Source organism: Macrotis lagotis, chromosome 2 (genome assembly GCF_037893015.1).
Source record: "Macrotis lagotis isolate mMagLag1 chromosome 2, bilby.v1.9.chrom.fasta, whole genome shotgun sequence".
Classification (NCBI taxonomy): Eukaryota; Metazoa; Chordata; class Mammalia; order Peramelemorphia; family Peramelidae; genus Macrotis; species Macrotis lagotis.
In genome coordinates this window covers 168,941,552-168,966,888 of record NC_133659.1, presented here as the reverse complement: position 1 = coordinate 168,966,888, position 25,337 = coordinate 168,941,552, and the positions used below count along the sequence as shown (strand labels likewise).

General features: G+C 41.4%; 1 protein-coding gene across 1 annotated transcript; it reads left to right on the top strand.

Annotated features, from left to right (window-relative positions):
• Positions 1-3,599: 3,599 nt before the first annotated feature.
• MRM1 (mitochondrial rRNA methyltransferase 1) lies at positions 3,600-24,409 on the top strand. The gene is made up of 8 exons (XM_074223513.1): positions 3,600-4,062; positions 4,142-4,271; positions 4,604-4,697; positions 7,375-7,510; positions 7,826-7,945; positions 8,158-8,332; positions 21,843-21,944; positions 24,131-24,409. The coding sequence occupies exons 1-7, from the start codon at positions 3,600-3,602 to the stop codon at positions 21,889-21,891; spliced, it is 1,167 nt and encodes a 388-aa protein (XP_074079614.1). The 3' UTR covers positions 21,892-21,944; positions 24,131-24,409.
• Positions 24,410-25,337: the final 928 nt, after the last annotated feature.

Genomic DNA, 25,337 nt, shown 5'->3' with positions numbered 1-25,337 from the left:
CCCACCCCCCAAGCCTTTATTCCATTCCTGTTGACAAGCAGGAGCATGTTTGGTGTAGTGGAAATAGCACAGTCCTGGGAGTTAGGTGATATAGCTTCTAGATTAGACTTTCTCTGAGCCAGCCCTATGTGATTCGGGACAAGCCCTATTGTCTTGTGATTCCTCTCCTGCCTGTCCTCACTCCCTCACTTTTCTGAGGGCAACTGTTTTCACCATCTTCCTGGTGATCTTTGTCCCCAATTTAGTGATTCATTGTTACTATTATTTAAAATTCTTTTCCCTTTGGAATCTGTTTGACTTGCTCAGAATTCATTCTTTGCTTAGATCTGGGGTTAACTTTCTGGTTTTTTTTTTTTTTTAATTTTATTTTTATGTTAACCCAGTACAGAGCACAGGGGTACAAAGTCTCAGAGGGGCAGAGTGCTACAACCCCCCCCCCCCCCATTTTGACATATGTGTCTCATCTCCCTATGTCACTGAGAGTTGAAGCAGGTTCATTTTATGTTTTTGTTCCTGAGGCTTTAGGTCTGACACTTGATAAGGAGAAACATCTAATCTTTTCCTAGTCAGTTGTCTCTCTCCCTGAGAGGAGAGATGTGAAAAAGTGGTGAAAGGCTTATCTCTATCCATGGGTAGTGAGCCTGTTGAGGACACAGCACTGCCAGTTCCTCATCTGCCATTTTCTTTGGAGAATGAAGATTCTGGAAGTGCTCCACTTTGCTAGGACAAGTAAGGGTATGGATTTCTTAGAACCCAGAAAGGAAATTTTTTTTTTTATAAGAGATAGCAAAATTACATAATAAAATAATGTGTGTGTGTTTGTGTGTGTGTGTGTGTGTGTGTCTGTGTTTTAATGAAAAGTAATATAGTCTTTGGTCCTTGTTCAAACTCCACAATTCTTTCTCTGGATACAGATGGTATTCTCCATCACAGATACCCCAAGATTGTGCCTGATTGTTGCACTGATAGAATAAGCAAGTCCATTAAGGTTGATCATCACCCCCATGTTGCTTTTAGGGTGTTCTTCTGGTTCTACTCATCTTGCTCAGCATCAGTTCATGCAAATCCTGCCAGGTGTCCCTGAATTCTCATCCCTCCTGGTTTCTAATAGAATAATAATATTCTAGGATATACATATACCACAGTTTATTAAGCCATTCCCCAAATGAAAGACATTCACTCAATTTCCAATTCTTTGTCACCACAAGCAGGGTTGCTATGAATATTTTTGTACAAGTGATGTTTTTACCCTTTTTTTCATAATCTCTTCAGGGTATAGACCCAGTAGTGGTATTGCTGGATCAAAGAGTATGACATTTTTGTTGCCTTTTGGGTGTAATTCCAAATTACTCTCCAGAAAGGTTGGCTGAGTTCATAGCTCCACCAACAATGTATTAGTGTCCCAGATTTCCCATATCCCTCAGAAAGGAAATTTCTTGGGCTTCTTGGGGCTCCTCTCCCCCAAAGCTAATTCAGTTTTGTAATCAGACCAGGAGCTTGGGGTTAATGGGATAGCATATAGATAGGCTGGGGTAGGAGCCAAAAGGAAGATGAAGCTGACAACCTATGTCTCTTATATGAATGGGTGGGCAAACCCATTGGGGATTATTGACTGCCTTGATTCACATCTTCCTAGGATTCCCACCTTACCTATGTCCCAGGAATTTCCAAACCATGAGATATGGAAAATTGGGGCCATTGGGAGAGAAATAGGATACTAGGGGAAGATACTTTTAGATTTAAGTTTATTATGAGTTCCTCATTCTGATGCCAGGTACACTATGTGGAAAGGAAGGACAGAGTTAGTGCTACCAGAAATTCTGAGAGCACAGCATTTAAAAGGAGATGCCCTTTGGTAGTATGGAAGTTATGATAGATTGGAAGCTAAAATGGACTGTTTGTAGTAGATCTGGGCAGGGAGGTAATAATAGACTTTGGCACTAATAAGATTCTTGTTCTTTTCATCACCAATAAGTAATTAATTTTGGATGCTACTTCAGAAGGAGGGGGTTAAACAGAGATGGAGACAAAGAAGAACCAATCTTTTGCTATATCTATTGTCCTTCTCTTCCATCTTGTGTAGGACCTTTCTTTTTCTGGATAAGAATAGCAGCTGGAGAAGGGGTTAGGGCAGGATGTAATACAGACTTTTTTTTTAATTTTTATTTTTACTTAAGGCAATGGGGTTAAGTGACTTGCTCAAGGTCACACAGCTAGGCAATTAAGTGTCTGAGGCTGGATTTAAACTCAGGTCCTCCTGACTATAGGGCCAGTGCTCTATCCACTGTGCCACCTAGCTGCCTCCAAACATCTCAGGTCTTCATTTACAAGTTACCACCCAGTTTCCTTGCTTGTTAGTTTTTTTGTAAAAAATACATTTAAGTGAAGGGTGGGGAAGAAAATGCTATGAGACTCCATGAATAGAGATTAGTAGTTGGGGCCTGGAATGCTCAGGTTAAAATACCATATCTGACATTTTAAAAAAATGTGGGAAAAGTAAATCTCCCTTTTCCCCATCCACTACTTTCAATGATTTTAAAAAGACTTGGGAGGAAAAACATTTACTAAAAATACCCATAGTTGTCACAGTCCCCTACTCCTCCCTCAGCACTCTTAAGGCTCATTCAATTTTAGCTTGGACGTCCAACTTGAACATATTCCTGACTGAGCTTCTCCTTCCCCCTGCCCTTGCTCCTTACCTGCAGGTGAATGTGTTGGCTGTCAGTGTCTGTACCCGGGAGGCATACCAGTCCATGAGGGAAAGGAGTGTAGATGATGGACATATCATCAATATCAACAGGTGAATGGTGGAAATGGATGATAATGTAGGAATAGTTCAGTGCCACTGTTTTGCAGTGTCAGCAGCAGTATTTTTATAGCATTGATATGAATAAGATTGGGGGGGGGGGGCAGAGTTTCTGAGCCAGTCATAATCTGGAAAGGTTTCCTTCCTCAGAGTAGACTCTCAGAGCTGCTCAGATGATAAGAAGAATTAAGAGGGATCATGGTAGTAGTGATTGGATTTAGAAGATCTGGGTTCAGATCCTAACTTTACTAACTGTGTAACCCCAGGCAAGTCACCTAACCACTCACCTTAGATTTTTGGTTTCCTCATCTGTAAAATGAGAGGGTTGCAGTTTCCCAAGGGGCCCAGTGATAGAAGATAACTTATGAATTTGGATGGGGAAAAAATTACATCTTTGTTTTCACTAGTATCTAATGAAAATTTAACATTCCCTTCAATTATTTAAAAATATTCTGCAAAGTGGTCAGTTAACCAAGTTAAGAATCCCTGGGCTGAATCGAAATCCTATGATCTTATGAATGGCCATTGATGGGGAAGCATATTTCAGCGATAGTTCAAAGAGAGGTAAAGGGAATAGTGAGCAAATTCAGAAGATTGGGAGACAGCAGATAAGCACAGGCCCGGCCCCCGTGTCAGCCCTCCCCGGCCGGCAGGCGGCGCTGTGGCTCCGCTGGCTGCGCCCCCAGCTGGCCACCGGGGACCCGGCTCGAGGGCCGCTCACGTGGCTCCCACGAGCCGCCCGCGTGGTGTGGCGGAGCCGCGGGGCCGGCCCGCACTCGCGGAGCGCGCGGGCATGTGGCGGCTCCCGGCTGGCCTCGGGGCGCCGGCGCGGCGCGCTCTCGACGTTGTCCCCGCGCGTCCGCGCTCCGCGCACAGCCGTCCGCCGGGGAGGCCCCCCTGGAAGCCGGGCCCCCGGCCCGCGGGCCGCCCGGGCGGCGCGGAGCTGCAGCGCCTCCGGGAGGACGAGCTGCCCCCGGCCCCGCGGCGGGAGGTGCTGTTCGGGCTGGCGCCCTGCGCCCTGGCGCTGCGGGCCGCCCGGCGCTCGGTGGCGCGGCTGCTGCTCCTGGAGGCCGCCGCGGGGGCGCGGGCAGGGCTGGCGGGCGCGGCCCGGGCCCGGGGCGTCCCGGTGCAGCTGCGGCGGCGGCGGGAGCTGGACGCCCTGTGTCGGGGCCAGGTGCACCAGGGCGTGTGCATGGAGGTCTCCCCGCTGCTCCCCACAGCCTGGCCGAGGGGGCCGGGGGGGCCCGGGGCGCCGGGGGGGGCCCGGGGCGCCGGGGGGGCCCGGGGCGCCGGGGGGGCCCGGGGCGCCGGGGGGGCCCGGGGCGCCGGGGGGGCCCGGGGCGCCGGGGGGGCGGCGCCTGTGGCTGCTCCTGGAGCGGATCCAAGACCCCCGCAACCTGGGCGCCGTGCTGCGCAGCGCCCACTTCCTGGGCGTGGACAAGGTCCTCACCAGCCGGACCGACAGGTAGCGCCCCCGAGTGAGGCGTGGGGGAGGGGCCGGCGGCGGGGGGGCTTGGAGTAGAGAGCCGGGTCACCCCCGCCGCACCCCGACCCCCGTCAGGAACCTTCTCCTTACGGGCCGGGACCCCGAGGCGGGGCAGCGAGGGAAGCCTCCCCTGCCCTGCGCCGGGCCCGCCCGAGGCCCCGAAACGGCGCCCGGCAGACAGCCGCGGTGCCGAATGGTAGTTTCTTTCCCAAAATCCAACCCCGGACGCCCCGGCCCAGCATCCAGGCGCCGCGGACCCGTGCCGGCGCTCACCCCTGCTTGCTGAGCCTCGCTGACTTTGCATTTTGCAGTTGCCCCTTGACCCCTGTGGTCAGCAAGGCCAGTGCCGGAGCCATGGAGGTGATGGAGGTCTTTGCCACGGATGACCTTCCCGGCCTGCTGCGGGTAATTAGTAGCGGGGGAGTGGGGCCCCTCCCAAAGGCTGCCTTGTAGGTGGAACCCCTCCCATTCGGGTGTGAGCGCCCCCAGGTACTGACGCTTCTTGTTCCCCTTCTTTTCTGTCTGACTCTTAGTTGATTATCTAGCTCTCGCTAGGGGGATGGGGAGCAGAGAAGCTGACAGATTGTAAGGTTGTCTGTCATTCCTGCGTTTCATTCTAGAACCAGGTACATCTACCAGTCTAATGTTATGGGTTTGGGATTCTTATCATTATTCCCAGAGGGAGCAGGAACCCATGCCCCTGGAGCTCTGGCCAAAGAGGGACCCATACTGTAGAGCCTGCCTCTCTCTCTCTCTCTCTCTCTCTCTCTCTCTCTCTCTGTTCAATTTTATTTTATTCAGTTCAGTTCAATGCAACAAGTATGTATTAAGCTCCTACTATATTCCAGGGCACTAAGGATGCAAAAAAATTTTTCGGAATTGTATTTAGGAGACAACCAGGTGGCAGATTGGATAGAGCACCAACCCTGGAGTCAAGAGGACCCAAGTTCAAATCAAGCTTCAGACAATAATTACCTAATTGTGTGACCTTTAGGCATGTCACTTAACCCCCTTCCTCATTGCCTTGCAAAAAAAGAAATTATATTTAGTTTTTTGTCTTCTCTTTATTTTTGTTACTTTTTGAGTTCCAAGTTATCTTTTCAATCCTCTCTATGTATAGGGGTGTGTGTGTATATATATATATATATATATATATATGTATAATGTATGTATATGTCTAGATATGTATTTCTCCATGTATAGGATACTCCCTCGTACAAGATGTACCTTATTTTTGGGACCCAAAATTTGAAAAAAAAAAGTATTACATAAAGTTATTGAACTCAAGATTTATTCATCATGAAATTCAAGGACCTTCTTACTCAATAGCTTTCAGGCATCTTTTGGGCAAGTCTGGTGCATGGACTCATGCTTACTCCATTCTGTTTCATAAACCCAAAGCACCAATTGTGTCCTCCTTGGAAAATCAGTCATTTCCTTTTCATCAGTCTCCTGCTGAATCATCTTTGTGGACACAGGAATTCCAGTGCCCCTTCACTCTTCATCCATCTCTTCTATTCGCTCTCTTAAGTAAGGCCATTTTACTAACTTGCCTCTCATGGCCTTCTGCTGTGGGCTTTTCAGTCGGGTTTCTTTTTCCAAATGCCAGTCTTGGATTGTTTTCTCAGTTGAAGGAGGATCAAACTTACATTCAGCAGCACCATTCACTTTTGCAAACTGGCTCACTTTGAACTTGAACTCAGTATTGTACGAAAATCTTTTCTGAGTCATTTCTGGGCAGAACCTGGTAAAAAGTAACCTAATATACCAGTAACAAATTTGAAACAATGAGTGCAAAGACAACAAGCACAAAAGTTTTTAGACTCCAATTTTTTTGGAAAAGGGTGTGCCTTATACATCAGGAAATACCATATATACCTGTGTATATGTGTGTATATATGTACATATACACAAACATATATATATATATATATATATAATATATATATATATAACAATTCAATACATACTTCCATATATTCTTTCTCTGGAAGAAGATAGCATTTTTCTTCATAAATCTTTTGTAGTTGACTTGAATGTTCATATTAAGTGGTAGCTTAGTCATTCACAATTATTCTTTGAAAAGTATTGCTGCTACTGTTATAATATTTTCTTGGTTCTGCTTGTTTTACTCTTCATTATTTCATGTAAGTCTTTCCATATTTTTCTGAAATCAACCTGTTCACCATTTCTGATAGCACAGTAATATTCCATCACAAATATATACAACTTATTCAACCGTCAGACCTAATAATGGAATTCTGGGTCAAAGGGTATATGCACAGTTCTATAATTCTTTGGACATAATTCCAAATTGTTCTCTAAAATAGATCAGTTCTACCATGTATATTAGCATCCCAGTTTTCCCATCCCTCCTCCAAAATTTGTCATTTTCCCTTCTGTATTTTAGGCAATCTTATAGACCTTTTAATAAAGGTGGTTTTGTATTTTTCTCATCAGTGATTTAGAGCATTTTTTCATAGGACTAGCTATACCTTTGATTTCTTCTTCCAAAAACTGCTCATAGACCTTGGATAGTCTTGTGGCTGTCTTAAACTAGAACAGTACTTGACATTGGGAAGAAATCAAACTGATTAACACCTTTGTCTCAATTTTTGTTTCTGTGTTTTTCCCTGTGTCTCTCTTGCTGGCCACTTGGAGGCAATGTTGTCCCATATTTAGCACCCCTTTTTTTCCATGCGGCAGTGAAGAGCTACTGTTTCAGAATAGGGATACAGGGAAGGGATCCATTGCATGTGATGAGTGAAATGGTAGAGAAGGATTCAGAAAAATCTCTTGCCTAATCTTCCTTAGATTCCAGGAACCTTGCAGCATTATTCTTTGCTTATAACCTGTTTGTTTTCACACACACACCTGCTGTAGGCCCCCTTATTTTTCTCTTTTTGTATATTTCTACTCCTAGGACATAAACTTCTTGAGAGTAGGGACTGTTTTTATTTTTTCTTTCTATTCCTTTTCCCTTAATAGAAGACCTTTAATAAATGCTTTGAATTAATTAAATGGTATTATGGATAAAGTCTGGTGAATCAGGAAATCACATTGTTCTTTTTTCCCTTGCCAGGATAAAATTGGACAGGGTTGGCTTGTTGCTGGAACCATGGGCTGCCCAGGACAGGGTATTTTAACTCAGTGCTCTGACATCCCCATCATCAGTTGTCTAGACTTCCTCTGGGACCGATCTACTGTCCTGGTGTTAGGTAGGTGACAGGAGTCCAGTTACAAATGAGATGCCTGTTTCATTTCCCTGTTCTTTCATTGTATCCCTTCCTTGCTGTACCTGGTTTGGGGGGAGTTTTTTGAATGTTATTTTATTTTATTTTATTTTTTCCAATTACATGCAAAGATAATTTTTTAATATTCACATTTTAGTAAGCTTTTGAGTTCCACATTTTCTACCTTCTCTATCTCCTCTATGTGGCAGCAAAAAATATGATATAGGTTAAACATTATACCTGTTTTCCAGAGCTCAAGTAGTGGGCAGTACTGACTCTTCTGCCCTATCTCTTCCTTAGGGAATGAAGGTTCTGGGCTATCCCATGAAGTCAGAAGCTTGTGCCATATTATGCTAACCATCCCAACTGGGCAGAAGCTCATCCCAGAAGTGGAGTCCTTGAATGTCTCTGTGGCTGCAGGTAAGGGTTCTCTTATCTCTTTTCTTTTCCCTTCTCTGTAAATAAAAACAGCCCCTTCCCTCTCTTACCTCTTTTCTCCACCTTCTGTTTCCTCCCTTCCCTTCCCTTCCTTTCTCCTCCCCTCTTCTCTTGTCTTTTCTTATCTTCTCCAATTTTTCCCTTTCCCTTTCTTCTTTTTCCAATACAATCATTGTCCTATTTATGTTGAACAGGGATCCTTCTCTATTCCATCATCAGCCAGAGAAAGGGACAGGAAGACTTGCTTAAGAAGGAAACAAGTGCTGTTGCTCGTGGCTCTCTAGAATCCTCAGCTTCTTCTGAAGCTCCTGAACCTAGAGCCAACCAAGATCCAAGGGTATGGATTCCACCAGAGAATACCGAGCCTAGGTGACTAGATATTTCTCTAATACCTCTTGTCCCTCAGATTCCTCATCTGTAAAATGGAGATAATGATAGATGGGGATAATGGTAGCACTTCCCATGAAAGGTCTGTAAAAGAATGAAAAGAAATATTTTTGACATGGTTTGTAAACTTTAAAGTAAAAGAATGAAAAGAAATATTTTTGACATGGTTTGTAAACTTTAAAGTACTGTATAAATGTGAGCTGTTTTTATACCGGTATGTCTGTGGGTAGTGGTGATAGACAGAATAGAGAGGTTTATAGGGGAAGAATTTGTTAATGATTGGTCAATTTACCTGACAATAGGATACAGTTGGACTTGGGGGTTAAGGTAGACCCCAATTTGAATTCTGTTTCAAATACAGCTGCACAAGTGACTTCACTTCTTGAGAGAGATAAAGTTTCCTCATATGAAAAAAAGGAGATTATAATAATGGCACCTACCTCTCAGGGTTGTCACAAGACTCAAATGAGATCATGTAGCATGTTAAAACATGCTTAACATTATTATTATTATCAGCATAATCCTTAAACCCAGGGGATAGGGTTAGAGGATGGCAAATTTAGTATTAGAAGAGTCCTCAGAAGCTGTCTTAGCTATTCCATCCATCTATTGATGGGAAGATTGAGTCCCAGAGAGGGTAGGTGATCTACTGAAGATCTCAGGGCCTAAAAGGCAAGCATAGAAAGAAGAATGACTTCTGCTGTATAGCAGGAACACTGACAGACAGTGTCAGAAATAGAAGAGACCGTTTAATCTTTTTTTTTTTTTTGGCAAGGCAAATGGGGTTAAGTGGCTTGCCCAAGGCCACGATTTGAACCCAGGTACTCCTGACTCCAAGGCCGGTGCTTTATCCACTATGCCACCTAGCCGCCCCCAAAATGCCCCTTTCTTTAATTCTTTTTTTTTGCAAGGTAAATGGGGTTAAGTGGCTTGCCCAAGGCCACATAGCTAGGTAATTATTAAGTGTCTGAGACCAGATTTGAACCCAGGTACTCCTGACTCGAAGGCCGAGTGCTTTATCCACTACGCCACCTAGCCGCCCCGAGACCATTTAATCTTAACAGGATTTTACAGAAGAAGAAACTGAGACCCAGAGAGATAAAGAAAGTCATACAGCTTGTTTGTAACAGAATCAGGACTAGAGCTCTCAGTCTCCCAGCTCCTGTGTTTTACTCTGATAATGGTACCTCACTGCAGAGCCTAACCCACTGAACATCCTCCATGGAGACCTAAGTAGAATTGACTGGAGGCCCTTTGTCTCCTCTTCCTACTATTTTCTAAGAACCCAAAAGGCTGCCATTGAGAGGTCTTAGCTTGTAGTTCACTCTTTATTTTTTTCCCTTATTTTTAAATGTATTTAAAATTATTTTATGTTACTAATAGTTTCCAATGTGCTATATCCCTCCAAAAGAACTCTTGTGACCAACAGAAACAATTACCAAAACTGTGTTATACAAAGTATTTCCTCAGAGTGACATACATTTCTTTATTAGCCCCTGGTATCAAGATTGATCACTTCATTAATCTGAAATCTAGTATTTCTTAGTATTGGGGGTCAGTATATATGTTCCCCCCCTTTTGCTCTTTTTTTCACTCAGTATCAGTTCATAATTGTTCATAATCAGTTCGAATTGAACTTTTCTTGTGGCACAAGAGATTCCATTTCAACTGATAAAATATATTTAGTTTATTCTAGATCTGACTTTTCTTTGAAAATTTGGATTCTTTCTCCTTTGGGGGAGGGGGGAAGGAACTGGAAGTCTCTATACTACATCTCCTTCTCAATCATCTCTCCTATTCCCCAAATGACATGTTGGGGCATTCAGTCTGGGACTTGCTGTCCTGGGTCCATTTTTCTTCATTTCCATAAACTGTCTTATCTTTCTATAAAGAGGAGAAACCTTGTTTTCCCTTTTTTACTTTTGGAAAATTTTATATTTTTTGTAATCCAATCTTATTTTTTATTCCAAATTCTCCCTCCTCCCTTCTCCTCCATTTTTGAGAAGGTAAGAACAACAAAACCCATTTCAAATATGTATAGTTATACAAGACTAGTTCCTGCATTAGCCATGTCCAAAAAAAAGAAAATATGCTTTCATGGATGTCTGATGACTTGATGTTTAGGTACCTGGCTCCCTCAGGGCTTGTCCATGCATCCTTGTATATCCCCAGATGGTGAGCCAGGGAGAAGAGGAAGGACTATGAGTTTTGTTGGTTGGTCTCATTAGAATGGAGAGACTCCAGAGGCTTTGACAGAATCAACTGGGGTTTCTGAGAATTGTTCATGAGACCAGGCTATATTTCCATTAGGTGGCACCCTTGTTCTTTAGTAGACCTGTGCTCTCACTGAAGGCTTTCAGCTAGATTGTGGATGCTTGTGACCCCTCCTGGTTTTGGGGGGTGCATAGAGTAAATCTCTCAAGCCAGGATAACCTAAAAATACCTGGTATCAGAATTGTGGAGATCATAACATCTCATAGACATGGACCTTGCCCAGGTCATTTAGTCTAACATTTTAATTTATTTTTTTTCTGTATTGTTTTTATTCTAAACTTAAATACATGAAAATGTATTTTTAATCTAAATGTAAACTTATGAAACAGGAAAGGATTATACATGCAACTGAATTTTATTTAGAACTTGCTTTTATTTTTAAATTTTTTTTATTTTGTTAAATACTTCCTTAGTTACATATAAAAAATTGTTAACATTCATTTTTTTGAATTTTGTGTTGCAGTTTTCTCTCTCCCCTCCCTCCTTTAAGCAATTTGATATAAATTATATGTGTGAACTCATAGTGCTTGTTTTTAAAGTATATAATAAATCCGACTTATAACTTTCAGAGCTGTCCTACTTGTGTGTTTGTTTCTGTATTGGGATGGGAAGGAATCCTAACCCTAATCCAAATAAGAAAAGGAAAAACTTTTGTAACAAATATGCAGTCAAGCAAAACAAGTCTCCACATTGACTGTGTCTGAAATTATATACCTTAGTTCTATATCTTTCCATCACCTTTCAGTCAGAAGTTGGATAGCATGTTTCATCACTATCTCATGGAATCTTGGTTGGTTTTTGCATTTATCAGAGTCCTGAGGTCTTAAAGTTGTTTGTCTTTTCAGTGTTGTTATTATATTAATTGTTCTCATTCTACTCACTCCACTCTGCATCAGTGAAGTCTTCCTAGGTTTCTTTAAAACTGTCCTTTTCATTTCTTAAAGAATAACAATATCACATCTTCATATACCATAATTTATTAATGGGCAAGCTTTTAATTTCCAGTTCTTTGCTATAAGGAAAAAGGACAATAAATATTTTTGCTCAGATAGGTGCTTTTCCTCTTTCTTCAATCTCTTTGGGAGTAGAGGCCCAGTAAGATGGCAATGAGGCAATAAAGTGGAGAGAGCCTGGAGCCTGGAATAAGGAGTATCTGAGTTCAAATCTGAGCTCAGACACTAGCTTTGTCACCCTGGGCCTTTTAACCTCTACTTGCCTCAGTTTCCTCATCTGTAAAGTGGTAATGATACTAATAATAGCACCTTCCTCTCATGATTGTCTTGTGAATCAAATGAAACAATGATAAAGCACTTTGCCTAGCACAGAGTTAGTTATAATTATTAATTGCTAACTCATTTTATAGATGAACAAATTAAGGACAAAGAAGTTCAGTGATTTTCCCAAGGTGACCTAGGTAGCAAATCCTAGATATTTGGACCTAGGACTTCTAATCCAAGTACAGTTCTGGTGCGTGTGTGTGTGTGCGTGTGTGTGTGTATACACAAAACCAAATGTTCCCTGTTCATCTTGGTTCAAGTTTTACCTCAAAAAAGAATAAAAAGGAAAAGAGAATGAATGAATCTTGATAGCAAGATTCACAAGCAATTCTAGGTATGAAGTTCAACTTTCCAATGGGGTCTATTGGAAGGAAATATGGTTGGAGATGACTCAGTAAATGCTTACTTAATTGTATCCCAGTAAGAGAACTTTGACCCTTGGCCATCCAACATACTCTGATTGGTGTGGGAACATTTTCTGCATCATCACCTGCAATTAGTGACATTCATTTGTACAAAGACAAAAATGAAGTTTTCTCTGCCATCCAGGGATTTTACACAGTCTTACTGGGAAGAAGTAACATGCAGGCTTAAACAAATTATAGGCAAAATAAGAAAAAAGTAATTTCAGGATGGGACACTAGCCACTTGTAGGGATTGGTATCAGCCTTATATAAGAGGTACACTTGAATTGGGCCATACAAACAGTGGTAGTGAGGTTCCTTCCAGAACTTTAATTATAAGCCCAAGGTAGGGGAGATGGTATGAAGGACATTCCTTCCCCAGTCCAGTTACATTATGGCATGACTCTGAGAGTCATCTTCTAAGAGTTCTATGCTCCTGACTCATAGACACAACAGCCTATGGTCTCCAACTTCCCAATATCCAGCTTGCAATAGGTTGAAGGACATTGTGGTGGTGGGATGGGATGAGGTATGTACCTTGACAGGGGGCTACAACAATGGAATCCTGAGACTGGATGAGGGGGTTGGAGGATTTTGGGGTTGGCAGGTTGGAATATTGATGAGGAAGAAGCCTGCCCCTCCCCCCCCCTAAATTTGATTTTGGTGCCCTGATACAGAATCTTTGTTGCCCTACCCTAATAATAGCTCTCATTGCTTCTCTTAGAAAGCTCCCAATTTAAAGAGAGACAATCCTCCTAAACTCAGGGAGAGGCAAGAGACACACTGATGATAAATAGACCCTTTCTGGGAAGTGAGGTGATTGTAGTAAAATCTAAAATCCCATTCAGTTCTAGCATTTCCAAAGCATACAAGCATTGATAAAAATGTTTATAGAAAAATTTGCAGATCCAAATTATCCACGTGTGACTTCCCTCTCCATCTTTATTCTCTCCATGTCCAATCAGTTGTCAAGGTCTTTTCAATTTTACTTCCGCATCATGTTTCTTATCCATGCTCTTCTCTTCGCTGACATTTTCTTTCCTCTAGTTAAGGTTATCATTACTCTTGCCTTACTGTTCCTTTTCTGGACCATAATCATCAAATTTTACCATTTAGGTTGTTTCTGAGTTTTTCAACTATATATATAATGTTATGAAGATCTTTGTACAGATAGGGTTGGGTTTTTTTTTTGTATGTTTGTTTTTGATAACACCTTCAAGACATCTTCCCAATAATGGAATTTACTGAATCGAAAGATGAGATAAGAATTGAAACTGTCAATATATATTACTTAGTGCTCCAAAAAGATTCAACAGATTTGGAATTCTACTAAAAATGAGTGTACAACTTCCCAGCCTTACTTAATGTTCCTTTTAGCTATATACCTTATAATCTATTTTTTTTCAGTTACATGTAAAGATAGTTTTCAACATTGATTTTTTGGTAAGATTTAGAGTTTCAAATTTTTCTACCTCCCTCCTTTCCTTTTCCCCTACCCATAACAAGTATTCTGATATGTTATATATGTACAATCATGTTTAACATATTTCCATCTTAGTCATGTTGTAAAAAAAAAAAATCAGAACAAAAGGGGGAAAAGCATGAGAAAAAAACCACATGACACTAATTTTTTTTTAAAGTGAAAACAGGTATACCTTCAGTTGCATTGAGGGCTTCCTCAAACTCAATATTTCATTTTCTTTCTGTCTTCCTTCCAAACCTGCTCTTTTAGAATCCTCACCTTCAAGTGGTCACTACTCTTTGAAATCTTCTTTCATTCCTCTTTATATGCTGTAACTCTTCTTCTTTATATGATCCCCTAATTAGTTCTCAGTAGATATGAATTGCACTCCTCTAACCCTTAGTAGAATACAAGTTCCCCAGTATCCATTGTCTTTCACTAGGAACAGAGAGAGGTTATTGGGTCTGTAATTCCACATATATAGGGAATTCCTAAATGAGGAAACTTCCTGTGTCAGTGCAGGTCAATACCTTCTTTGTAACTTAGGCTCTTAGAGTCAGGGGTCTTTAACTGGGGAATCTATGAACTTTTAAGGGGGGAAAATTACATCTTTATTTTAATTAACCTTTAACTGAACTTTAGCATTTCCTTCAATTATTTAAAAACATTATTCTGAGGTGTCCATAGTCTTATCAACCTGTTATGGTAGACATTTAATAAATACTCATTGAATTAATAGTGAGACATCTGAAGAGATACCCATCAACTGAGGAATGGTTGAACAAATTGAGTAATATGACTATAATGAAATATTATTGTTTGATAAGAAATGATGAGCAGGTAGATTTTGGAAAAACCTGGAAAGACTTACAAGAACTGATGTAGAGTGAAATGACAGAACCAGGAGAACACTGTACATAGTAACAGTAATGGTGATCAGCGATGAATGACTTATCTCTTCTCAGCAATACAATGATCCAAGACGATTCTAAAAACACTTATTATGAAAATACCATCCTCATCCAGAGAGAGAATGGTGGAGTCTGAATGCAGACCAGAGCATTCCATTTTCACTTTTTAAAATTTGTTTTTCATTTCTCGTGGTTTTTCTCTTTTGTTCTGATTCTACTTTCACAGCATAAGTAATAAAGGAATATGTTTGTCATGATTGTGCATGTATAACATCCATCAGATCACTTGTCTTGGGGAGGAGGGAGGGAAGCAAGGGAGGAAGAAAATTTTTAAAAACTGAATGTTGAGCTAGGTGGTATAGTGGATAAAGCACTGGCTCCAGAGTCAAGGGACCTGAGTTCAAATGCAGTCTCAGACACTTAATTGCCTAACCTTGGGCAAGTCACTCCCAATCCCATTGGCTTAAATAAATAAAATTAAAAGAAAGAAAAAAAATATTGAAAACTCTCTGGAAAAAATGCTATATTAAAAAATAATGAGATTCCATAGATCCAAATAGCTTATAATAGGGAGAGGACCAGACTATGCTGTTCAGTTTGCTGTTTTTATACAGCTCTTTCTTGGCTTTCCCCATATCCCTCCTTTGGGTACTAGAAGCTTCTCCAAGGTCCCTACTCTAGTCCTTTTTTACTTCCTCTCTAGTCAATTCCCCTAAGGCAAGAGAGGGGAACCTTTTTTCTGCCAAGGGTTATTTGGATATTTATAACATTATTCAGAGACTACATTTGGTCAAACTTTTAATTCACCCCTAAAAAACCTAAATTTGTTGAATTTCGAATCTCTGCCTATGATTGCCTTGGCAATGCCACACCAATACAGCCCACTGGCTGGAGGTTCCCTGTCCCTGCCCTAAGGGCTAGATAAACCAGAGATCTGTCTGCATCCTAGATCATTAGACTTCCCCTGTGTTATTGACTGCAAATTAGTCACAGGTAAGCTTCTCCTGAATGGAGAATGTGACTCAATTCAACAAACATCTCCTGATAAGTGACTGTGAGGGAAGCCCTGTACTGGAGACTTGGGGTGGGTATGGGGTTAAAAAAAATGAACAACACTGTCCCTGCTTTAAAGGAGTACATATTCAGGTAGAGTTATAAACACATCAATTAGGACAACACAAAACAGACACTGCTCAGTGTCTTAAGAGAGGTGAAAAGGCCTATGGAGGAACAGACTGAATTGGATCTTGAAAGATACTTCAACTGGTGGAACAGGAAGAGTCAGATATTCCAGATGAAGGGGACTAGTCCTATAAGATTGAAATGTATAAAATATCCCAGGAAGAGGCATGGTAAGAAAAAGGTAGACTGGAACTGTATAATAGAAGACCTTGACTGTGAGACTGAAGAAATTTGGTTTTATTTTTGGGACAATGGGGAGCTTATTGATGGTTTTTGCCCTGGGAAAAACATAGATTGGGAAGACTTATCTTGCAGTGGTATATGAGATGATTTGGAATGGGTCACCATTCAAAGTAAGGAAGTTGGTTAGGAATTTATTGATGTATAGTAAGGCCAGAAAGAGAAGGAAATAGTTCTATGAAGATGACAACATTTAAGTAATTGTCCTGACTACCATAGAAAAGCATTGAGGAGATCTGTTACTCCACTAGGGACTTCCTTCTGAATTAATGTTATTATTCAGCTGTTCAGTGATCCCATGACCCATAAGCATGCAAGATCCTTCTGTCCTCTGCTATCTCTAGAAGTCTCCAAGTTCACTTTTGTTGTTCTCATGAAACTATCTATCCATCTCCTGCTTTCCCCTTTTCCTTTTGTCTTCAATATTTTCCAACATGAAGGTCTTTTCCATTATGTGGTCTTTTCATTTTGTGGTCAGAGTATTTAAATGTCAACTTCAGTATTTGAATAGCCTGAAATTAATTTAAGTATTTACTGATTTGACCTCCTTGCTGTCCAAGGGACTCCCAAGAGTCTTCCTCAGCACTACAACTTGAAAGCATCAACTGTGATGCTTGGTTTTCCTTATAGTCCACCTTTCACAACCTGGAAAAAACATAACTTTGACTATACAGATCTTTGTTGGCAAGGTGACATCTCTGCTTTTTAGTATGCTGTCCAGATTTGCTAGAGCTTTTCTTTCCAAGGAGCAAGCATCTTTTAATTTCATGGCTGCGGTTGCTGTTTGCAGTGATCTTTGAGTACAAGAATATAAAATCTGACACTCCTTCCATTTGCCAAGAATTATGGGACTAGTTGCCAAGATCTTAGTTTTTTTTAATGTTATGCTTCAAGCCAACTTTTTTACATTCTCCGTTTTCACCCTAATCAAGAGATTTCTTAATTTCTCTCCATTTCCCGCCATCAGAGTGGTATTGTCCACATATCTGAGTTTGTTGAAATTTCTCCTGGCAGTCTTAATTCCAACTTTCGATTCATCTAACCTGGCACTGCATATAAATTAAATAAAGAAGATGATAATAGTCAGTTTTGTTGTACTCTTTTTCTAATCTTAAACCAACTAGTTATTTCATATTCATTTCTAACTATTGCTTCTTGGCCCTCATATAGGTTCCTCAAGAGACAAGAAGATCCAGTACTCCCATCTCTTTGAGGGCTAGCCAAATTTTGTTGATCCACAATGTCAAAGACTTTAGTATAGTCAATGAAGCAGTAGAAGATATTTTTCTGGAATTCCCTTGATTTCTCAATCCTCCAGGGAATGATGGCAATTTGGTCTCTAGTTCCTCTACCTCTTTGAAAACCAGCCTGCACTTCTGGTAATTCTTGATTCACATATTGCTGAAAACTATTATGCATAAATGAGCTTCATTGTTTGGTAATTTGAACTTTCCTTGTCATTGCTCTTCTTTAGGGTTGGGATCTTTTCTAATCCAGTGGCCACTTTTGTAGCCTTATTGTTAGTAGTGATTCTTAAGGCCCATTTGACTTCATTCTCCAGGATGTCTGGCCTTAAATCAGGAACCACACATCCAAGTTAATATGAATCCATAAATGACTATTTTATAATCCTCTAATCCAACAAGTTGAAAATTCATTTAATTGTACTATCTCTATCTCGATGTCTTGTCATCAGGGATAGCTAGAATTGACCTAGGCACAATGGTAATCACTGGTGATAAGAAGCTACATATAGGAAATAATTGGAAGAAGAAAGGCACTAGAACTAAGTGGTGGGAAAAGACTACCTATACAAGATGGGATTTTAGCTGCTACTTGGAGGAAGCCAGGAAAGTCAGTAGATAGAAAGGAGGAAGGAGACCATTCTATGCATGGAAGAAAGCCAGAGAAAATGCCCAAAGCTGAAAGATGGAGAGTCTTGTTGGTGGAACAGCAACAAAGACTGTGTCACAAGGAATAAGGTATAAAATGACTAGAAAGGTGGATGGGAGCTATGTAATGAAGGACTTGGAATATCAGACAGAGAATTTTGCAATGAATCTTAGAGGTGAAAAGAGACAATACACTAGAGTGTAGGGTGGCTGACATGGTCAGACTTTCACTTTAGAAAAATCAGTTTGATGGCTACAGTGAAGGAAACCTGAGGTAGGTAGACCCACCATATTGCATTAATCAAGGAATGAAGGGGATGAGGGCCTGGTGGCATTGTCAGGGGAGAGAAGGCAGCATATTAAAGAGGTGTTGCAAAGGTGAAATTTCCAGATCTTAGCAATAGATTGAATATGGTGGGGGGAGATAGTGAGGAGTTCAGGTTTTTGAGCCTGGGGGACTGACAGTATAGTCTTGCCCTGGACAGTAATAGGGAAGATAGGAGTAAGGGGAGGGCTTGAGGAAAGATAATGAGTTCCATCTTGGACATATTAAGAACAGCATGTACAACTTTGTGAGAAAGAAGCGTCAGGAGGAGGAGCTGGTTTTGAGGAAAAGGATGATTATGATTTTGGACATATTAAGTTTGAGATGTTAGTGAGGTGTACCTAGGTGACTCCTTTAAGCCAGGGAAACAGAACCTGAGGATATTGAGGGGAGATTTATTTATAAAAAGGTGATGGTGGTGATGATAATAATAATATTGATAAAATTAAATGATATATCATTTATATAGTGTTTTAAGGCTTACAAAAAAAAAACTTGACATGTATTATCACATTTGCTATTCCAAACAGCCGTAGTATTATTCTCATTTTGGAGATGAAAAAACTAAGGGACTCACCTTAAAACTAAGGGACTCACCTTAAGAAACAAAGCTAATTATGACTTTGCAGTAGGATTCAAGCACATGTCTTTTGGCTTCAAGCTATAGAAACAGTTAACATTTGTGAAGAATAGAACTTTTGTAGAGAGGAGAGAAGAGAACTGAACTCAGACATGGGGGGGGGGGATATTTGCAATGAGAAGATAGGAGGAAGAAGATGCTTTAAAGGAGACAGAAGGTGCATCCAGACAGGCGGAAGTCAGGGCAGTGAGATGGAAACAAAAGAAGAATCTAGTAGGAGTCAGTGGTCAGTAGTACCTGGTGCTGGGAAGGGATCAGGAGGAAAAGGAGAGAGGAAAAAGTGATGGAAGATGTTGATTTTCAGGAAGTCCTTTGAGGGAGATGGTTCTAGCAAGAGATAAGGATTGAAGACATATTATGAGGAGCTGAGAAATAGAAATGAAGATGTTGAGGTCAGAATTATTGTGGCAAGATGGTCCCCAAAGAGGAGATGAGGAAATGCATCCCCCTGCCACTTTTGCCAAAGTAAGAGAGACAAGGAATGTGGAACACTGCATTTACCATTAGTCTTTATTGATATGTGGGTGAGTTTTGCTGAACAGATTCTCCTTCTTACTCCCCTGCACATTTCAAAGGATGACTCCTTTGTAGGATGGGTAGAGAGATGTATTGGGAAATGGTGATAGAATCATAAATCTAGGGTTGGAAGGGACCTCAAAAGCCAGTCATTTTACAGATGAGGAAACTGAGTCAAATAGAGATTATATGATTTATCCATGGTTACTTAGGTAGCTGTCGGGCTCAGTGGATTATGTGATTGACCTAGAGTCAGAAAGACACCAGGTTATTAGCCTTAGTTTCTTCATCTACAAAATGAGCTAAATAAGAAATTTGCTAACGACTCTGTAATCTCTGCCAAGAAAATCCCAGATGAACTTATGGTTGGTGGAACATGATGGAAATGATTGAACAACAGCAACAACAATAACACATTGGTGGTTAAGTGACATAGGTAGGATTTGAACTCAAACCTTCTGTCTCAGAATCAGGGTTAGGATTAGATGCTGCTGGTAATGTGATGGATGCAATACTGGACTATAGTCAGCATGATCTGAGTTCAAATCCAACCTCAAATGCTTCCTGAATATGTGACCCTAGTCAAGTGACTTAACCTCTCTTTGCCTCAGTTTCCTCATCTGTAAAATGGGAATAATGATAGCACTTGAAATATGAGAATCAAATGAAATAACACAAATAAAGGACTTTGCCAACCTTAAAGTACTGTATAAATACTACACCAAGGATATAGGATCCTAGATTGGGAGAGAAGTTTTTAATTTTATTAATGAGGAAACTGAGTCCTAGAGAGTTTTACATGAGGAATATTGTATATGGCAAAACATCTATGATTTCAATATGGCAGGAACTGGCTGGAGGTGGATCAAAGATTCTCTGGGGAGCATTTTAGGCCTAGCTATATTAGGTAACCTGAATAGTCTTGTGATTTCTTACTGAAGAATGAAGGAATACAGAATGGAGGAGAGAGATGATGGGATTTAGCTAGGGTTCATTATTAATTAACAAGGGTAGGTGAGGATTTTGTTGGAATGGATGACTGTGAATTCTGTGGAAATTCAGTGAAGATAGAACAGTGACAATAGGGAAGGTGTAAGGAATTGGTTATCATATTGACACCCATGATTCTCATTTTAATATTAACTTGAGTTGAACAGAAAGGTAAATTTTCTAGCCTTTCATTTCCCCAACTTCCCCTCCCCCTCCCCAATCCTAAAACTCAGAGAATTCTTTTGGGAATTGGGAAATTCTTGCTTTGTAGATGGTATTGTTCAGTCACAGTAGACCAGTGTGAGAGGAGAGCTTCCATGGTTAAAAAGTATTAAAACTTCAAGGTCCTATTATAATTTAATAGTCTTGGTGGTGAAGCACACGTCTCTCTCTTGGCAGAAAGGTGGTGGACTATGGGTGGAAACCGATGCATGCATACACTTTACAGACATGACTGGTGTGTCAATTTGTTTTGCTTAACTGGAGAGTTTGCTTAACATGGAGAGTTCTTTTGGGATTGGGGAGGAGTCACTGAGAAATTAGAGTGATGTTAAAAAATAAATAGCACAAATAAAATATTTAACAAGAAAAATTTTTGTTGGTTGGAACTAGAATTTGCTTGGTATTATACATAAGATTTTCTAATAATAGATTCTGTAAAGCCTCTACTTATCATAGAATTAAAGATTTAGAGATGGAAGATCTTATCTAATCCCCCTTTCATTTTTCAATGTATTTTTATTCCAACATTAACAAACACCAAATAAAATACACATTTTCACATATAGAGAATAGAAGAGAAAAAAGAATTGTATATGAAACTGCAGATTCTATCATTCTTTCCTTTTAAAATATATAATAAGATCTTTCAAAATCTTTCAAAATTGTCAAAATTGTCTTGCTTGTCTGTGAATTTTTGTATTTAAAAATATCTCAATGACCATATTTTCTTTCTTTTTCCTTTTTGGGGATACTCTATCTCTGTCTTCTTTCCATTTCATCCTCATTGAAAAAAGAAAAACGAAAAACAAAGCCCTTATGATAAATATGCATAGTCAAACAAAATAAATTCCCCTAGTGGCAGTGTATGAAAGTGTATGTCTGATTCTGCATCCTGAGTCCACCACCACTCAGTCATGAGATAGGTTAGCTTGCTTCATTATTGGTCTTTTGGAATCGTGGCTGATTATTACGTTGATCACAGTTCTCAAGTTTTTTTTTCCTTTATAACATCAACTCTCTCAGTTTATAGATGAGGAAACTGAGATCCATAGAAGTCAAAAGATTTGCCCCACATCCTCCAGAGAGCATAAGTTGCATCTTCTGATTTTAAATTCAGGACCACTCCTTTCATTTCATTCCTCTGATTTCTTCCCCAGGAATAGGCAGAAAGTCATCCCAAATGTAAGGGGTCAGAAGGAGGATTGAATTGGAGATGGCATCTCTGGGAACATGCAGCAGAACTTCCCTGCGAATCTCAGGTATAGAAGTTTTAGTTTCAGATGACTAAGCAACCTATAGGGTGGCGTGAAGAGCCAATCAAGGACTCAAAGGAACTTTAGAGGGACTATCCCACCCCCTGGGGGCATCCAAGTAGACTGGATAGTGTGCTGGGCCTGGAAGGAAGTCAGGAAGATTTATCTGCTATATGAAGATGTATAGAGGCAGTGTTGCCTATTGGGTAAAGTAATGGAAGTACTGGGTTCGAATTCTGATTCTTATGTTCTTGGTGACCTGCTTTATGTATTTCTGGCAGCCTCTTGGAATTAGGATTTCTATGAATTGTGGTCTGTGTCAATGATTGTGGATTCTCCACTGCAGCAAAACTTCCTATATATATATATATATATATATATATATATATATATATACACTTGTATGTGCAAATGCATATATTTTCTCTGTTCATGTATTATATTCCTTCCCATAGTATTGTGTCAAGGAATGGTGATTGATTACAATGATTATAATTTGTGCATTCTCATGTGGGAAACTTCCTAAGCCCCAATTCTAAGTCTTGAGTGAGGAGGGCAGCGCCTCCAATTGAGGGAGTCCTGACCTTGTCTTTGCTCAGCCTCTACCAACCATTCTTTGGAGCCTGTTCCTGGACCACCCTGATGGCATTTCCAGAGTGAGGTGGGCATGAACCTGAGCAGAGTGGCCCCCAAAGCGGAGACCTCTTGCTCACTCCCCTCCCATGCAGCCTCCTGCCCCTCTCAGTCTCCTCCTAGCCTCCTCCCCGCTGTTCCCCCCAACAGCCAGGTGGCTGGGATCCCCACAGTTTGTAAAGGCAATCAACCTCTAGGTCTCAGGCTTGCACAGGTGCAATTAACAGCCCCATCTGCTAATCCCTGATTAATGATGTTTACAAATATGCACCCACAGTACTTCCCCCTCACTTCCTGCTCCCACAATCTGTCACAATGCACCCAGGGAGCATTTCCCTCCAGGGCAGAGGACCTCCCCTGTTCCCACCCCCTTGGCATCATCACGTGGACAGAGGGAAGGATGGAGAGCAGGCCAGTCAGTCAAAGGCTGCAAGGTGGCTGCTGCTCAGATCTCTGCTGTTCTTCCTGAAAAGGAAGGGTATTAGCAAATGAGCATGGCCAGAGGGCAGTGCCTCGGCTGGGGAGGGACTCACCCTCCTCCCCTAAAGGAGCTTTGGAGGAGCAAAGGACACTGGAAAGAGAATTGGATTTTTGGAATCAGAAGACCTGGCACTGCCATTCCCTGCCTTTGTGACTTTGGGCCACCACCCTATCCATATAGTGAAGGAGCTGGATGGGAGGGCCTGTCTGAACACTAAATCTCGAATCCAGCAAAGACTTTCAGAGGGACGTTCGATCATACATTAGAACTATAAGGGAATTTAGAGGTTATCTAGTCCAAACCTTTCATGAGGAAACTAAGGCCCAGAGATGGTGTGATAGAGGTAAACATTTGAACTCAGGTATTCTTGACTTAAGATGAAACAAAAAGGCAAAGGTGCCCAGGGGGTGAAACTGGACTGGGTCACAGCATCCTAGGAATAAGGTGGTGGTGGAAAGTTCTTTGGGCAGAGAGTAGAGGAAGAGAAAGAAAGGGAGAAGTAGAGGAGAAGGAGAGAGGGAAGGGAGGGAGAAAAGGAGGAAAGGGGAGGGGAAGGGAGAAGAGAAAGGAGAGGAGAAGAGAAAGAAAGAGAAAGAAGGGAGAGAGAAACAGAGGGAGGGGAAAGAGAGAGAGCTAGGAAAAGACAGAGGTGGGGGGAGAGATGGGGGGTGGGGAAGGAGATGGAGACAAAAGCAGAGAGAGACAGACTGACATGGGGGTCCTGAAGGAGAGAAAGAGACAGAGACCGGGACAGAGAGAGACACAGAAAGGGGGTGGGTGGGGGGAGAGAGGGAGAGGGAGAGGGAGAGAGAGAGAATAATTGGGGGATAGTGACCAGAGAGCTGGAAGGTGGAAGAACAAGCAGAATTAACCCTTCCTAGCCTCTCTTAGGGTAGAGATGGAGTGAGGGGAGAGTTTGAGAGATTCTGTCCCATGGGCTGATCCCTTCATCTGATGGGGCTATCTAGGTCCTCCTCAGGGAACCTGACTGGAGACAACCAGAAACATTCATAGGATCATAAATTTAGAACTGGAAAGGCTCTGAGAGATCATTTAGTCCAAACCTTTTGTGTTACAGATGAAGAAACAGAGTCCCAGAGAAATGAAGTGACTGGGTATCAAGTGGCAAGGCCAGGATTCCAGGACTGTGCTTCAGAATCCTCTTTCCTTCCACTGGTTGGAGCCTTCTATCCACTGTCCCTGGTTAGTTCCATCACAAAGGAGGACACTGAAATCCAGCCCATGGTGGTTTTTTCTCTCATAACCTAAGGACAGATTGTCCCAGTAAGAATAGCAAGGCCAAAGAGCAAAATAGCTTCCCTGGGATAGTCAGAGAGGGGTAGATCTCTGTTCATTAAAGGGGGTTGGGTGTGTGTGTGGGGGGGTATGAGGTGGCACTGTATGATTGAAACTACACCTGTGTCTGACTGTTCACAGCTTCCTGGGCCTCATTATCACTTCCCCAGGTGGTCTCTTATTTTGTTGGGCTGGGGTTGGGGGGTGGAAAGGGGAATCAGCTCTGGAAAGGGGAATAGGCTCTCTGTGGTGTGTATGGGGTGGAGGGGCGACCAGATAAAGGGGCTCCAGAGGAAGTGAGGGGAAAGTGGGTTTTAAGACTCAAGAGGAGGTCTAGAGCCTAATGTGGGTGTGTGCATCAGAGATAGTGGGGTTCTTAATAAGGAAGAGCTGACCAGCTGGGTGAGGTGCACAAACAACCTCTCAAGAAGTTGCCGGGGGGGGGGGGGGGGAACAGAGTATTCGCCAAAAGAGCAGACCACTTCTGCTCTCTTCCCTATTTGGGGGTGCTTTGGATTTGAATTCAATTTGTAGTATAGTGGAAATGGCATTGAGCACAAAGTCACTGGACTTGAGCTCGTTTCCCAGCCCTACTAATTATTTCTTGTGTGTCTATGGGCAAAATATTTTACTCTGTGAGCCTTAGTGTCCTCATCTGTAAAATAAAAGTCACTGAAAGAGTTTCTGAGTTCCTTTTATTTCTCTGTATCTATCTATCTATCTACTCCATCTACTACCTTTAGATAGCTTCTGAGTTCATGTTAGTTCTATATTCATCTATCCATCCATCCATTTAGCCAATCTCCATCTCTCTATAATTCACCTATTTATCTATCTATTCATTCATCTCTCTATCAAGTACTTAATCAGTTAACTACCTATCAGTTTTCTACCTACCTATTTATATATCTATCAATTCATTGACTTACATATCTATGTCCTTTTATCATCACTTTATCATCTAACTAGTAATCACCTACCTGTCTATC